Source organism: Saprolegnia diclina (assembly GCF_000281045.1).
Source record: "Saprolegnia diclina VS20 unplaced genomic scaffold supercont1.8, whole genome shotgun sequence".
NCBI lineage: Eukaryota > Oomycota > Saprolegniomycetes > Saprolegniales > Saprolegniaceae > Saprolegnia > Saprolegnia diclina.
This window is the reverse complement of record NW_008246075.1, coordinates 455766-471894: the sequence shown is the minus strand read 5'-3', so window position 1 is coordinate 471894 and position 16129 is coordinate 455766. Positions and strand designations below refer to the sequence as shown.

Here is a 16129-nt window from a genome sequence, read left to right as displayed (position 1 = left end):
CCGCCGTCACCGCAGCCATCCTCGTCGAGCCGCCATCAGTTCCTCCTGCGGCGACGCCAAGTGTGATGCGACCGCGTCGTCGCCGGCGTCCGTCGGTCGCGTACTGTACGCTGGATTCGGTGCTTGCCGTTATTATTATGTCTCCGTTCCGTTTATTTTAATGCGGCTCTGCCATGCGACATACAAAAAGTCAATGGTTTGGCCGAGTCTTTTAAAAGTGGCGAAAAAATACGCGGCCGCCACTCGCATCATCAGTGGGGTTTGCGCCGACGGACAAGGAGATGGAGACCAGCAGCAGCGTCCGCGTCGTCGTCCGCGTCCGGCCGCTCGTCCCGAAGGAGAAGCTCGAGGACGACAACCATGCAGTCGAGACCTTTGGCGCCCAGGTCATGATCCCGTCCAGCAACGTCACGTACACGTACGACCACGTCTTTGGCCCGGAGGCCGGGCAGGACGACCTCTGGCCCTGCATCGCGCCGCTCGTCGACTCGACGTTCGAGGGCTACAACGCGACCATCTTCGCCTATGGCCAGACCGGGTCCGGGAAGACGTTCACGATGGGCTCGGGCAACAGCGCGTTCGCGACCAAGAGCGACGAGATGGGCATCATTCCGCGGGCGCTCGACGACATCTTTGCGCGCATTGCACTCAAGCAGGTCGAGACGCCAGGCTACCGGGCCGAGGTGACCTTCCGCTTCCTCGAGATCTACGGCGACGACATCCGCGACCTCCTCTCGCAGTTTGGGAATGGGACGCTCGACACGAACGCCAAGGTAACGCTCAAGGAAGGCTCGGCGGGCCAAGTCCAAGTCAACGGCGCGCGCGAAGAGCCGGTCAACTCGGCCGCCGAGTGCATCAAGCTGCTCGACAAAGGCAGCTTTTGCCGGACGGTCGGCGCCACCGACATGAACGCCGAGTCGAGTCGGTCGCATGCGATTCTGACCATCACGATGACGCAGCACATTCCATTTGGCGACGCGTCGTCCGAGGCGCCCGAGTGCGAAGTGCGCAGCTGCTACTTCAACTTTGTCGACCTCGCGGGCTCGGAGAAGCAAAAGATGACCAAGGCCGAGGGGCTCCGGCTCAAGGAAGGCATTGACATCAACAAGGGCCTCTTCGTCCTCGGCAACGTCATCAACGCCCTCGGCGACGACACGCGCCGCGGCCGCGTGCACGTCCCGTACCGCGACTCGAAGCTCACGCGCATGCTGCAGGACTCGCTCGGCGGCAACAGCCGGACGCTCATGCTGTGCTGCGTGAGCCCCGCGGGACGCAACATCTCCGAGTCCAAGAGCTCGCTCATGTATGCGAACCGCGCGCGCAACATCCAGAACAAGGCCGTCATCAACCGCGACGAAGCGTCGGCGGTCGTCGCGGAGCTGCGCGCGCAAGTGCAGTCGCTGCAGGAAGAGCTCTTCCAGTTCCGACACCCCGGCGCCGACATGAACGATCCGCGCGTGCAGGCCGCGGCGTCCGAGTGGCGGCTCGATAGCTTTGGCTCGATGCGCCAGCGTACCGAGGCGGCGGAAAACGAGGTGCTCCGGCTCACGTCCGAGATCAAGCGCTGGCGCAACGAGACCGACGCGATCAAGGAGGAGCTGCTCGTGACGCAAGGCCAGCGCGACTACTTTCGCATGTGCTGCGAAGCCTCGGGCACAGGTCTCCTCGACCCGAACGGCGAAGAGATGGGCCTCGTCAAGGAGCAGCTCAAGACGATCCAGGAGCTCCAGGAGAAGCTCCGGGCGGCCGAGGGCGAGCGGGACAAGGCGCACATGTTTGCTCCGACGTCGTCGTCGCACCAAGAGCTGGACATGGCGTCGTTTGGCTTGACCGCCGACATGCTCGAGGAGGAGCAGCGGCTCATCGAGCAGGCCGAGCAAGAGATCAAGCGCGAGCAAGAGATGCTCAAGCAGATCCAAGCGCAAGCCGTCTTCTCCGACACGCCATGCGACAATGGCGACGACGACGACGAGAACCTCTCGATCGAGATGGAGCTCATGCAGCGTGAGTTCCAAAAGCGCCAGCAGGTCCTCGGCGCGTCGGTCCAGGACCTCTCCAACAACATTTCGCTCAAGGAGCAAATGCTCTCGACGCTCCGGCGCAACGCGGAAGGCTACGAGCGCATGCGCGGTGTCTTTGAGCAGCGACTGAAGGAGATGGCCGAGAAGGAGCGGGTTTTCATGGCCGAGCGCGACCGGCTCGTCGCTGAGATGCAGACGCACCAGGTGTCGGACCCGCCGCGCTACCACAAGCTGTCAGTGGACCTCGTGTCGAAAGATGGCGAGCTCTCGGCGCTCCGGAAGAAGCAGGCGGAAATGCGCCGCTTTGAAGTCATGAAGCAGAAGAGCGACGTGCAGCTGCGCGTCTTGACCAACGAGATTAGCACGATGAAGCGGCAGAAGGTCGACCTCCTCCGCAAGATGCAAGCCGACCGCAAAAAGTACGAGGTCGAGGCCAACGAGCGCAAGCGCGAGATTATGAACCTCAAGCGCGAGCACCAGCGCGACCGCAAGCAGATTCAAAAGCTCGGGAGCGAAAAGGACGCGCAGGAGCGCGTTTTGAAGCGGCGCATGGAGGAAGTCGCGGCCGCGAACCGCCGCCTCAAGCAGCAGCAGCTGTTGCTGCAGACGAACCGCAAGACCAAGGCCAAGACGCCGTCCAAAGACGAAGTGTGGCTCGAGACTCAGATCAAGAAGCTCGCGGACCAGCAAAAGAAGGCCGAACAGCTCGAAGAGGAGCTCGCCAAGCGCGAGAAAATTGTGCGACAAATGGAGCGGCTCTACGGCCAGCGCAACAAGCTCCAGGACGAGCTCCAAGCGTCACTGGCCGAGCGTGCGACGGGCGACGCGAGTGCGATCCGCGATATCCTCATCTCGCCGCTCAAGTCGGAGGCGGCGCATGGCGGGCTCGGGAAGGAAGAGGAGGCGATGCTCGCCGAGCTCGAAGAGCGCATCGAGGCGTGCCAAGCGCAGCTCGAGTACAAGGACGAGCGCATCTCGGAAATGGCGTCCAGCTCGATGCTCGTGGACCTCGACGACGACGAGGCGATGGCCAAGATGGAGACGTCGTCGCTGCCCGAAGCGCGGACGCTGCTCAAACTGCTCTTCAGCATGGCGGTCGGCGTCAAGAAACAAGAGGAAGCAAAAGACGCGGAGCTGCAGAGCACGTTGTTGCGTCTCGGCGAAATCGAGTCGACGCTGCTCATCGAGAAGGAGCGCAACAATTTTATGCGCCAAACGTACGAGGAGAAGCTCCAGCAGATGATTGCCGAGGCCATGGGCGGCGATCCGTCGCGGCTCGTCCAGAGCGCGTCCGAAGAGCAAGTGTCGGTCTTGCGCCGGCAGTGCGAAGAGCTCTCGGCCCAAGCGGCGGTGAGCGAAGCGCAAAAGGCCGCGCTCCAAGTGCGCGAGCAAAAGTACAAGGCCGGGTTGGCCACGTGCCGTGAGCGCATCAAGTGGCTCGAAGCCCAAGTCGACAACAAGGCGAGCAGCAGCAGCTTTCTGCCGCCGCCGGCCCCGACCCATGACGACGGCGATGTGGACATGGCGTGTGACATGGACGACCACATGAGCGTCGGCAGCGCGAGCTCGGACACGGCCCCGACGTCGTCGTCGATCTTCAACCGCCTCTCGAACCCGACCAACTTTACGGGCATCCACCGCCACCGGCTCCAAGAGAACGCCCGCGAAAAGCGCGAGATTCTGAAAAACCGCAACCAAAACTTGCGCTCGCGCCGGTATCGCATGACGCATCGTTGTCATCCTAGGCTCATGTCTTGTGTAGGCTCAAGGACCGCAACCTGCTGGTGCCACCGCCGACGGCCACAACGTCCAAGCTGCGGCAGCCGAGCCCGAGTCTCAATGTCGCAGCCTCGCCCCGGCCACGTGCTTCGACGCCGCGCCACCCACCGCCGCCGCCAATCGACACGGGCCGGCGCAGCAGTGGCAGCTCGGCCGTCATGGACGTCCTCGCGACGCTGAAAAAGGTAAAATTATCAATGTGTCAACTTGAATTCATTGGATATGGTGCAGGAAAACGAGCAAGACATGGACGACTGCGACATGGACGGCGACCACAGCGACTCGGTGTCGGAAGGCGGGTACGAGTCGCCCAAGCCCAAGTCGTCGCGCACCAAGGCGCACCACATTAGCGACTGCGTCTCGGAGGGCGGTGCGATCGAGTCGCCGCAGCCGCAAGCCAAGCGCGACGTCTTCTCGCGTCTCAACAACCAGTACACGGCCTCGTCCCAGTACAAGCGCCACGTACGCGACAATCTCTCATCTTGTAAATCTGATTTGTCTGAATTGGTAGTCGTTTATCGGCGAGCACAAGGCGCAGCGCAACCGCGAACTCTTCCGGTCGACGACGGACGATGCGAACGATGTGCCGAGCCCGCCGCGGCCGCCGAGCGCCGACCCGTTGACGGGCTCGGACCGGTTCCTGCACCAGGTGATCGATGACGCGCACGACGACGCGAGATAAATCGACCACTCGAATACATGCCTTTATGTTTTGTACTGGAGGCCTTTTCGTTGATACTTTCCAAACTAAGACGGTTGTGGTTGAAATGTCGAGTCAGTCGTCCAATCTGAGCGCACTGACGACGAAAAAGCTATGCTCTTCGACTCGGAAACAAGAATGTGGAGTCCAGTCCTCTACTAGTGAGTCTAGTCTGGCGTTTTTACAAGTCGGGGATCGCCACAAAGCGCAATACTGTACTCGGGCTGACACCTGTGCTATGAATACAACACAGGCGACGAGCAGATCGCGTTGGTCATGCTCGCGGAATCGCGACTGTCGTGGATCTTCCTACAGCGTCGCGTGGTGAACTTGGTTACTCCTGTGACGTGGCAGGCTGCGGAGGCAGCAAAACGCTCGAAACAAATGGGCATGACCGCGCGCCACGTGGGCATGAATTCACAATAAGATTTAGAATAAGAATAAATAATCCGGGTCTATCGTACACAACTCGAGTGTGGAGTTTGCAAAGTAATTTTACGGGGGGATCTTGCTTAAAAGAGGCGCTTCTCGTACGTGTGGAGGCCGTGGACCGAGCCTTCGCGCTGGGCGGCGGGCGTGCGCATCTCGAAGCGGAGCTCGCCAGCGTAGAGAAACTCGTGGAGCTGCGCAATCGTCTTGACGCCGAGGTCCTGGAAGCCGTGCTTGATGCCCTGCTGCAAGTACGGAACATACTTGTTAAGCGAGCCCTTGTCGACGACGGCGCCGCTCACACCCTGCGCGACCTTGACGACGGCGTTCGAGCCGAAGTAGCGCTTGGCCGAGCCCTGGCCTTGGGCTTCAACCGAGCCCATGCCACGGTACTTCTTGAGGCGCACGCCGTCCTGGAAGAAGTACTGGCCGGGCGACTCCTCCGTGCCGGCAAAGAGCGAGCCGCACATGACGGCCGACGCACCGACCGAGAGCGCCTTGATGATGTGACCCGAGCTGGCAATGCCGCCGTCGGCGATGACGGGCACGCCGTACTTGCGCGCGAGGCGCGCCGTGTTGTAGACGGCCGAAGCCTGAGCGCGGCCGGCGGCGCAGATCTCCTGCGTCGTGCAGATCGAGCCCGAGCCCATGCCGATCTTGAGGCCGTCGGCGCCGGCAAGGATGAGGTTCTTGGCCTGGCGCATGGTCACGACGTTGCCGCCAATGACATCGACGTGCGGGAAAGTCGCCTTGAGGTGGCGGAGGATCTCAATCTGGAACATCGAGTCGCCCTGCGACGAGTCGATGACGAGGAGGTTGACGCCGGCGGCGATGAGCGCCGCGGCGCGTTCGCGGTCGTTGGGGCGCGTGCCGATCGAGGCACCGACAAGGAGCTGCTTGTTCTGGTCCTTGGATGCCATGGGGAAGTCGCGGTTCTTGACAAGATCGCGACGCGAGATGAGCGAGACGAGCTCGCCCTTAGCGTTGACGATCGGGAGCTTGCCGAGCTTGTTGGCCTTCAAGATCTCGTTGGCTTCCGCGAGCTTCGTGCCTTCACGGGCCGTGATGAGGTCCGTGACCATCACGTCCTTGAGCAGAGTCTGGCGGTTCTCGATGAAATCAATGTCGCGGTTCGAGACCATGCCGAGGAGCTTCGAGCCGACCTTGCCGTTCTCCGTGATCGGGATGCCGGCAAAACCGTACTCGGCCTTGATGCTGTCGACCTTCTCGAGCGTGTCGGTGGGCGCGAGGCAGATCGGGTTGAGGATGAAGCCGTTCTTGAACTTCTTGACAAGCGACACTTCGTGGCACTGCTCCTCGACCGTCATGTTGTAGTGGATAACGCCGATCGCGCCGTGGAGCGCCATCGCAATCGCCATCTTGTGCTCCGTGACCGTGTCCATCGGCGACGAGATAAGCGGGAGGCGGAGGCTGATGTTGCGCGAGATCTTGGTCTCGAGCGTCACCTCGTCGACGCCAAAGTCAATGTGCCCTATGAGATCTTAGGTGAGATTGCATTCAAACGTGCAGTGTGGGACATACCCGGCATCATGATCAAGTCGTCGTACGTGACACCGACGCCGTTGTTCTTGTTGACAAAGATGTCGAGGGCCGACCGGCCGTCCTGGCCGAGGCCTTCGTCAAAGTCGAGGTTGCGCGTCACGAGAGGTTCCGAGTTCATTTGGTGTGAAATGTGATCTTGGATCCGAAATGCAAAGTGAAACTTCGGTGCAAAGTGCCGAATTCGTGTTTACATGATCATGCGCCGCGACCACTGGTTCCAACTGCGCTAGCTCGCTCAAGTGCGGTTTTATTCGATCAAGTACGGTTTTATTCACTCAAGTACGTCGGACAAACCAAAAGCGCACTTAAGAGGACGCGCACATCGTGGCGGTTGACCGAACAAGGCGTTGCGGTTGGGACGCGTACTACTGTATGGTACTGCGGGCACTGGCGGGTACCGCGGGCCGTTAGGTGTCGACCCTTGCTTATAGCCAGCGCAGCGCAAAAGAATCGTATACGTGCAAGTAGGAGCGGCGCTCGTGGCCACGAATCTTGGTTATCCTTTGCCGGGTTTCAAGCTCCCTTACATGGCTTGTCCCAGATCCCTGTCGTGGCCACAAGGCTGCCGCATCTGTCTAAAAACACTGCGTTTCAAATGTGACGTTATACAACGTCGGCGGCGTTCGTAGCGCCATTGGCAGTGTTGGTTCTCTAGAAGATGATACGAAGACACGCCCTAAAGCGCACGTAGTTTATATGCGGTATGTTGAGCTGATTCTATTTCATGTTGTCGGCAAGGACGCCAATGGAAGGCTCGTTAAGTGGCGTGTGTTTAGCCCGTGCCATGAGAGTACTACTTGTGCGAATTGGACTCTGGTGGGCCAATGAAACGACGCCGGTGGTTGCGACGCTAGGTGGGACTCATGAACAGCTGGTGCACGCACCGGAGGGCCTATCTCGTGCGTGATCGCTGCTGGTACGTGGGTCGGCACGACCGGTTGCTATCGATCGTGTATTGTGCTCCAGTACAACATACAAGAGCGCAGCCAACACGGTTCTAGGTGGGACGCTCATGGCGACTTGACTAGAATCACTCCACAATGCGCTGTACTGTACCTGGTACTCTCATCACAGTCGAGTTGGTCAAGGGTGTCCCATGAGTTGGTGTATACTACAGTAACTCCCGATGTTTGTACATGTATTGGATGTTGCGCAGTTGTGTGCCACTAGAAGCTCTTCGCATTCAGCAAGAGAAGGCACACCGAGTGTCGAACCCAGACCAGGGATCGATCCCCACTGCCCATTCCGAGAATGTTCGATGAGGAGAGAGCACCGTTCGAGACGTGTTCCTTTGTCATACGTGCGCACATTGCAGTTAACCTAGTTCGATCGTCGATTTTAGCTTCCGGTCGCTTAAAAGAAGCGCTTGAAAAAGTCGGTGACAACTTCGACCGTGTCGCTCGCGGCGTCTGCGTCGAACTCTTCCGTGACAAACTCGTTCGGGTCCGCTTCCATCTCGGGTGGCGCGTCAAAACCGCTCGCTTCTTGGAACCCGGCGTCTGCTGGTGGCGCGTCCGACATGCCAAACATGGACGCGTCCGACGGCGACGACGCAATCGGCGTGTCAAGGCCGTCGCCAGCAATCGCGCCGCCAGCCGCGTCACCGGCCACGGCACCACCGGCCGCATCGGCCGCGCCACTGCCGCCACCGAGACCCATCGGCATGATGATCGGGCCACCGCCGCCGCCAGGAATGCGCGACGCGATTTCACCGACCATGCGGTCGAACGGAAGCCCTTGCAAGTAGACGCGGCCGGGACCCGTGAGTGTCGTCACAAAGAGGCCCGTGCCGCTGAAGAGCACGTTCTTGACGCCGCCGACGCGGCTAATGTCAAAGTGCACACTCGGCTCAAAGGCGACGAGGCAGCCGCTCGAGATGCGAAGGACCTCGCCCGGCGCGAGCGTGCGTTCGATGAGAGCGCCGTTGGCCGAAATGAACGCGTCGCCAGGGCCGTTGAGGCGCTGGAGGATAAAGCCTTCGCCGCCAAAGAAGCCGGCGCCAAAGTTCTTGGTAAACTCCTACAAATGCAACATAGCAACACTGAGATCGGTGCAAAAATGCTTGGAGCAAAACCATTTCGATGCCAATCGTGTGGCTGCCGCAGAGAAACGCGCCTTTCTGGCAAATGAGCGACCCGCCAAAGTTGGCGAGGCGCATGTGCAAGATCTAAGCAGCAAGCTTGCAGCACAGGGCAGAGTGAGGGGCTTGTACCTTGGAGGGGACCGAGGTACCCATCGCAACTGTGCCCTTGGACGCTCCCTTGTACGTGTACTCGGTGACAAAGAAATTTTGGCCCGTGACCATGCTATGTAGCGACTGAGTTCTGAGATTGTGGTTGCGTGTAGAGATGACATACCGCGTCAGGCCTTGGCGAAAGCCGCCGGCGGTCGTCGTGTCCATCTCGACGCCGTCCGTCATGTAGATCATCGCACCGCTCTCCGTGCGCAGCTTTTGGTTGGGGCCAATGTCGATCTATAGCCAAAGTGCAATCTCACGACCCACCATTATGACATGGTATCCAGGCACCTACATGAACACTGCAAAGACTATGAGACGACACGAATCGATACAGCGTCGTACATTTGGGCCTCGGAGCCTTCGATGCGCGCGGCTTTTGTAAAGTCGATGGGTTCCCACGCGTCGGCTTCCTGGACGTCCGTCGCCTCGGTCGCCGCGGCCGGCGCTTCAGGCGAGGCCGCTGTCGCCGGCGTCGACGCCGGAGCTGCCAATGGCGCCGCCTCAAACGGGTTCTTGAACGTGCCTTCCTTGGTCACCTTGTTGAAATACATGGTGCGGCCTGCACGATTCGATGATGCAGCGCGCGTCAGAGAGACTGTCCATACCGTCGCGACGCTGGATCGTCTCCCAGAGGTCTGGGTTCGTAGAGAAGGCGGCGCGGAGCACGTGCGAGGGCGGCACGCGACGGGCAACGCGGGCCAAAGTCGAAGAAAGCTGTAGCATCTGACGGGCGAGGCAAAACCAATTGTGGCCGTCGTACTTTCTGGCAAAAAGAATGCTAGTCTCGCGGAATGATGGTCTCTGGAACATTCGCGACCTGCTCGGCACCGGAAGGTACTATGTAGGCTGAGGCGCCGTCTGCAAGGCATTGTGTGCGTGCATTGCGCAGTCCATCGATCGAACCTAGGCTCACAGCCCGCAGACGCGGTCGATTGTTCACGCAAGTTTGATTCTGGTAGTCACGGGATGCAAGATTACATGTAGTGGTTTGTGATTTGTGATTTGTGATTGTAGTGGTTTGTGATTGTAGTTGATTGCTGAACAATGCCTTAAATTGCATGTGGAATGACCAGCTATTGGTTGGAGCCCTGTCGTGCCTCCTTGAAGTTTTGCAATCAATAATGGGATTGAAATTACCATAGCTATGCCTACTATCGCGTGGTCATTGCAGGGTACTCGGCACAAACTTCGAGCACAAGCGGCTCGTCTCCTATTACACCAAGTTGGTTGGCATGTTGGAGACTCTTACGCGTCCTCTACGAAGAAAATGCGGTACCTGAGAGCAGCAAGAGATCTACAACTCGAGTCGTCGCAAATACAATTTTCTTTCATTTCGTTTGTAAGTTTGTCATACAAATTTCACATCGACACGGAGCCGTGAGCACGGCTAGACATTTTCGGTAACGAGGACGTAGCCGTCGTCGTTTCCAGCACTTGACATCGGCTTGCCCTTGGTGACAACGATCGCCACGACAACCGCAACGAGGGCGACGCTGGCTAAAAGGACAAAGACCGAGTGGCTCGGCATGGTGCCGTCGACCGACACGAGACCTTCCGCGACTTTGGCCGAGCACATGCGAAAGTTGTGCATGACGACTTCGGTCATGCTGGCGTCGTCAGCGAGAAGCACGTAGTCGTGGCCGTACCCTGCGGCGGGACACGCCCCGGACGCGCCGTTGCAGAAGCGCCCTGATTCGCAGAACCCCCGTGGATCGTAGCAAAGCGTGTCAACGTTGTAGTTGTCGACGCAAGTGCCACGGCCGTCGCAGTAGTCGATGGCATCGCAAGGACCGTTGGACGACGCACCGATCGGTGTGCACACAGTGCCTGCGGATGCAAATTCGTTGCGGGGACAGCTGCCGTGGACGCCCGTGCAGTACTCGGGGAGGTCACAGACGTCGCGTTCCTTGCGGCAGACGTGGTCGCTGTCGAGGAACTGGTCGATGCAGTTGCCGTGGCCGTCGCAGTAGTCAACGCTGTCGCACGCGCCGTGGGACGAGGCGCCACTGCAAGTGACTGAAGTGTCGGCAAACTCGTCGTCGGGACAATCCCGGCTGTCGCCGGTGCAGTACTCGGGCACGTCGCACTCATCGCGCGGTTTGCGGCAGATGTGGTCGGGGCCGTGGTAGCGGTCGATGCAGTTGCCCTTGCCGTCGCAGCGATCGCGGGCGTCGCAAGGCCCCTTTGACGACCTGCCCATGCCGGTGCAGTCGGTGCTCTTGTCAGCGAACCGGTTGTGAGGGCACATGCCGCTGTGCCCCGTGCAGTGCTCGGGCGCATCGCAGGCGTCGCGCGCCGCACGGCAGACGAAACTCGAGCCGCGAAAGCCGTCGACGCAGTGGCCCCGGCCGTCGCAGTGGTCGGTCGTGTCGCAGTCGCCACCGTTGGAATGGCCAATGCACTTTTGTGTCCGCGGAGAAAACTTGTCGACGGGACACTCGCTTTGCTTGCCGTTGCAGTACTCGGGCACGTCGCACGCACTCACTGCAGGGCGGCAAGGAACATAGGTTTCAATACGGTAGCCGTTGACACACGTGCCGTCACTGTCGCAATAGTCCTTCTCGTCGTCGTCGCAGGGCCCGCCGTTGTCGCAGCTCTGGCCGGCGCACAAGGTGCCTGGCGCTAGCTGGCGGTACACGCACTTGCCGTACTCGATCGTTTCGAGTTGGTGGCACGGCTGGAACGGGCACTCGTCGTCCGAGTCGGCAAAGTGGTCATAGACGTCGTCGCTCGCGTTCTCAAAGTTCGGGTACTCATGCCCGGGGCTTGGACGAGAAGGATACGAAGGCGTAGCATCGTTCGAATCGGCGATGTGGTCGTGCCACCAATTATCATGCGAGTCGTAGCCGGTGTCGTAATCGTTGTCAAGAGCATGGTGGTACGCGTCATCGCTCTCGTTGTCAGCGTCTGAGTAGCTCGGTCGGAATCGAGAACTCTCGTTGCGAATGTAGCCACCTTGATCGTTGGCGGCAGAATCGGCGCTGTCGTGCCAGTGGTCAATGTCTTCGTTGGGAATGTTGTTGGTCCCGTACTTCAAGTTTTTTAGGTTGGCTTCCTTGATCACAGACTTGTTCCCATTAGCGTTTTGATAGCCGCCATTCTTCACGCCCTTGTGGCCACCCTTGTAGCCGTTGACACCTCTCGGTCGGTTGACACCTCTCGTATCGGTGACACCGTTCGCATCACCGCGTCTCCAAGCAGATCTGTCGCCGTCGCTTTGATGAACCGGCTTGTATCCACCGCCGATACCTGAAACGCTTGGTGCGTCCAAATCTTTCATGCTCGGGGAGCCTGGCGTACCACCGCCGTTGCTGCTCGGAGAGCCTGACACACCGCCGCCGTTGTTGCCTGACGCACCGACACCGTTGTTGCCTGACGCACCGCCGCCGCTGTTGCTCGGAGAGCCTGGCGTACCACCGCCGTTGTTGCCTGGCGTACCGCCGCCGTTGTTGCCCGGAGAGCCTGACACACCGCCGCCGTTGCTGCTCGGAGAGCCTGACACACCGCCGCCGTTGTTGCCTGACGCACCGACACCGTTGTTGCCTGACGCACCGCCGCCATTGTTGCTCGGAGAGCCTGACACACCGCCGCCGTTGTTGCCTGGCGTACCGCCGTCGTTGAAGACGGACACACCGCCGCCGTTGTTGCCTGACACATCGCCGCCGTTGTTGACGGACACACCGCCGCCGTTGTTGCCTGACCCACCGCCGCCGTTGTTGCCTGACACACCGCCGCCGTTGTTGACGGACGCACCGCCGCCGTTGTTGCCTGACACACCGCCGCCGTTGTTGCCTGACACATCGCCGCTGTTGTTGACGGATGCACCGCCGCCGTTGTTGCTCGGAGAGCCAGGCGCACCGACACCGTTGTTGCCCAAAAAGCTAAAATCGGTGTCCATGATATGAGCGGGTCTTGGGCCGCTGGCACTGGTCATCGGGTTGTCGGATGCAGCTTTTGGGTCGCTGTCGGCAACAAGCAGATTTCGCGCGGAAGCGTGCGAAATCAACGAATCGGTCCTGTCCGTCGTGTCGATGGCTCGTACATCGATATCGCTGGAGGCCGATCGTGCGGTAGCAACAACCGCAAAGAGGAGTCCGATATGGGCTTTCATCGAATTTGACTTGTGCCACCGAATCTACATGGCGACTCTTCGTGATGACTGTTCGGCCACCAATCACAGTGCAGGCCTCTTCACGAGCAGGCGCACTGTAACTTCCCTCGCGCTCTTCGGTCACGGTATCCTTTTGCGGCGTACCGGCGGGCAAGGTCAATCTCCAACCATCGCGCCACAAACCTACCGCACCAGTGCATGGTATGGACTTCAACGGTTGAGGCCTCGCAGCTGACGGTTCTCTCATGCAGTGGCCCAACGCAAAGACGTGTCAGTTTCTTTGTTGTTCTTGTCAGGCAAAAACTCGTGAAGTGAAAGACCAACAGAACGCTCAGGTAGCACTCGTGCTTGTGAGGATCAAGCTGGAATTGCTCGGAAGCGACGGTGTATTATCTTCAAAAGCAATTAATGCTAATTGTTCGTCACCATTAAAACTAGTTCTTAAAAAAAGTAAAAACGAATTCAAAAAGTTTATCCACCATGGATTCACGTCAATCCGAGTGGCCACCGAGACGCATGAGACAGGAGCGCGCTGGTTTATGGGACTGCCAGCTCATGAACGATGCTCCGCCGCTCATTGGTTGAATTCCACCAATCGCAGCCATTTTGAATGTCGGATACATTATCCGGATGCGTTTGGGAAGTGTCGGCTGGCTTTTGGTCCATTTTATACAGTGGCAACCGTCGCGCCCGTGACACGGTTGGTCCTCTCCATGACGTCGCTGCCTTCCGTGCCCATGGACGCGCTCCTCGAGCCGCCACCGACCAGCGACCCGCTCGACGCCATCTTCAACCTCCAGCGACGCCGCAGCAACAGCGAGCGCCAGCGCCGGACGCTGCTCGACATTGCGAGCTCGCGCTCCTTTCGCCAAGTCGTGCGCTTTGCCAGCATCGACGCGTAGGCTCTTCTTCCTTGGCCACCCTGCTCATGCGCATGATAGGGACCTCATCCAGTGGAAGAAGCGCACGGTCGAGTCGGTGCGCACGGCGAGCCTCCGCGCGATCCACTTACAAGAGAAACTGGACATCAAGCGGCAAGCGTCTGTGCGCCATCTCGACACGGAGCGCGTGACGCTGACCGAGTGGCAACAGCCCCACGACCTCGATGATGACGACGACGACGATGACTTGAGCGACGCCGCCCACACGCTTCTTTCGATTCCGGCGACGTCAACGACGGCGCCGCCCGCGCCCGTCATCAAAGAAGAGTACAAGCCGATCGTGCATCACTCTGGGTGGCTCATCAAGCGCGGCCATCGCAACTGGAGCTTCAAGCGCCGTCTCTTCTGCCTTGTCGGCCACGAGCTCGTGTACCATGACTCGCACCAATCGGCGCCGGCCAACGTCCTTGGCAAATTCGACTTGCGCAAACCCACGTCGGCGTGTGAGCTCGCGAACCACGGGTTCGCACTGCGCCAGGGCTCGTACGAGATGCTACTGTACACGTCCTGCGACGCCGACCGCGACCTCTGGCTCCGCAAGCTCGCAGACTGCAGCAACGTGACCTTGCTGGCGGCTCGCCCGGCCTCGTCCTCGACCTCTTCGGCGCACGACAACGACGTGCTTTTGCATGCTGGCTGGCTCCGGAAGCAAGGCCAGTTTATGAAGTCGGTCAAGCGGCGGTACTTTCGCTTGACGGCCGGCGCGCTGATGTATTACCGAGGCCCCGACGTCGTCAAAGCCAAAGGCAGCGTTTGCATCGGGCCGAACACGTCAGTAGAGCTTTTTGACACGCGCAAGACGGGCGAACGCCACAGCTTTTGCATCACCGAAAACTCATCGGCGAAGCGGTCCCGCGTCCTCACGGTATTTGCCGACTCGCAAGAAGATCTGATGATCTGGGTCGCGTCGCTCTCGGCGGCCATTGACGGCCACCACCAGCACAAGCGCAGTCACAGCAGCAGCAACAACCAGCACGACGTGCTCGACTGCGACACGATCGACGACCAGCCGTCACCAACGCTGTCCGTTGGCAGCAGCATGAGCGACAACGACTCGGACGTTGTCGCCGCCGAGCCCCAGTCCAAGACGGACGTTGCGCGCGAGATTGCACGCGAGGCCCAGCTCATTCTCATTTCGCCCTACTCACCCGAAGGCACCACGAGGTACGCCGAATCATCAATTTTGGCTTCCCAATATGTTGACATTTGTGATATCTTAGCACCAAATTTCTCAAAGACACGTCGGCCAAAACGATGCATTTGGATGCGATCCGGCACTTTATCGAAGGACTCACCGAGTACATGATCCAGACGCGCATGCACGAGTTCCGGGGGATCGCGGGCATTGACGGCACGTCCAACAACAGCAATCACGACGACGGCAGCTTTGAGCTCATCGCGCAAATCATCTCGGAGCAGGTCGAAGAGCGCGTGTTCTACCCCTTGCACCGCATCGTGTACACGTCGCTCATGACAAAGACGAAGAAGGACGTTCGCCTCCTTCAAGACCGGCTCGAGCTCTTACGCGCCAAGAAGCAAGTGTACTTCGGCATCACAGCCGTGTCGCCATCCGGGTACGCCGCCGCCGTCGCTGTCATGAACGAGATCGATGCGTGCTCGCTGCCCTATACCAAGCGCGCCAAGCTCGTGCAAGCGTGCAAGACCATTTATGCAGTCGCGGCCGCCGAGCACTTGGTCGAAGGCGCCATGAGCGCCGACGCGTTCATTCCGGCGTTCATCTATGTGGTCGTGCAGTGCCACATTGAAGATATTTTGACGCTCAAGGACCTCCTCGTCGCGTTCACGCCGATGGCCAACCAAGGCGAGACGGCGTACTTTGTCACGTGCCTTGAGATTGCGATCGAGTACGTCCAGTCGCTCGTCGTACTGCAGGAGCTCGAGCTCAACGGCGACGCGCCGCTCGGCCTCGAGTTTGCCGTCGACGACCACGTTGTCGTTGTCAACCGCGTGCTCGAGCGGTCGCAGGCGGCGGCGTGCGGCGGCGTTGACATTGGCGACGTGCTCATGGCCATCAACGGTCTCTCGGCCGACGACAAGGAACTCGTCGAGGTCAAGCGCATCTTTGAGAGCGTCCAGGGCCCCGTCGCGCTCTCATTTGTCAAGAAGGACGACTACAAGCGCGTCAAAGCAAGGTGTCAGCTCGGCACTCCAGGACGAGAGAGTGCCAAGTCGTGACGCGAGGAGCCGACGGTTGGCGCCGGCAAGTACATCCATGGCGTCCTTCGGCCATAGACTTTGTATAGCAAACCTTCCTACAGCACCCGTAATTACACTATTTCTACCGAGACGACGAGGGCAACCCAGATGCAAGCGCGAAGGAGTATG

At 59.7% G+C, this 16129-nt stretch overlaps 5 protein-coding genes across 5 annotated transcripts; 2 read left to right on the top strand and 3 right to left on the bottom strand.

Annotated features, from left to right (window-relative positions):
• Positions 1-281: 281 nt before the first annotated feature.
• On the top strand, positions 282-4482 carry SDRG_03418 (hypothetical protein; the record flags this gene model as incomplete). The annotated part of the gene is made up of 4 exons (XM_008609052.1): positions 282-3736; positions 3784-3985; positions 4032-4262; positions 4312-4482. The coding sequence occupies 4 exons, from the start codon at positions 282-284 to the stop codon at positions 4480-4482; spliced, it is 4059 nt and encodes a 1352-aa protein (XP_008607274.1).
• A 409-nt stretch (positions 4483-4891) lies between these two features.
• SDRG_03417 (inosine-5'-monophosphate dehydrogenase) lies at positions 4892-6690 on the bottom strand. The gene is made up of 2 exons (XM_008609051.1): positions 6472-6690; positions 4892-6421 (listed from the first exon to the last, which is right to left on the bottom strand). The coding sequence occupies exons 1-2, from the start codon at positions 6608-6610 to the stop codon at positions 5013-5015; spliced, it is 1548 nt and encodes a 515-aa protein (XP_008607273.1). The 5' UTR covers positions 6611-6690; the 3' UTR covers positions 4892-5012.
• Positions 6691-7751: 1061 nt separating this feature from the next.
• Positions 7752-9481, bottom strand: SDRG_03416 (hypothetical protein). Its single transcript, XM_008609050.1, has 7 exons — positions 9337-9481; positions 9074-9290; positions 9024-9030; positions 8850-8965; positions 8705-8798; positions 8567-8659; positions 7752-8511 (listed from the first exon to the last, which is right to left on the bottom strand). The coding sequence occupies exons 1-7, from the start codon at positions 9452-9454 to the stop codon at positions 7846-7848; spliced, it is 1311 nt and encodes a 436-aa protein (XP_008607272.1). The 5' UTR covers positions 9455-9481; the 3' UTR covers positions 7752-7845.
• A 585-nt stretch (positions 9482-10066) lies between these two features.
• On the bottom strand, positions 10067-12844 carry SDRG_03415 (hypothetical protein; the record flags this gene model as incomplete). Its single annotated transcript, XM_008609049.1, has 1 exon — positions 10067-12844. A coding segment is annotated over one exon (2726 nt), but the record flags the coding sequence as incomplete, so codon positions are not given.
• A 679-nt stretch (positions 12845-13523) lies between these two features.
• On the top strand, positions 13524-16091 carry SDRG_03414 (hypothetical protein). Its single transcript, XM_008609048.1, has 3 exons — positions 13524-13740; positions 13784-14947; positions 15004-16091. The coding sequence occupies exons 1-3, from the start codon at positions 13556-13558 to the stop codon at positions 15977-15979; spliced, it is 2325 nt and encodes a 774-aa protein (XP_008607270.1). The 5' UTR covers positions 13524-13555; the 3' UTR covers positions 15980-16091.
• The last annotated feature ends 38 nt before the right edge of the window (positions 16092-16129 follow it).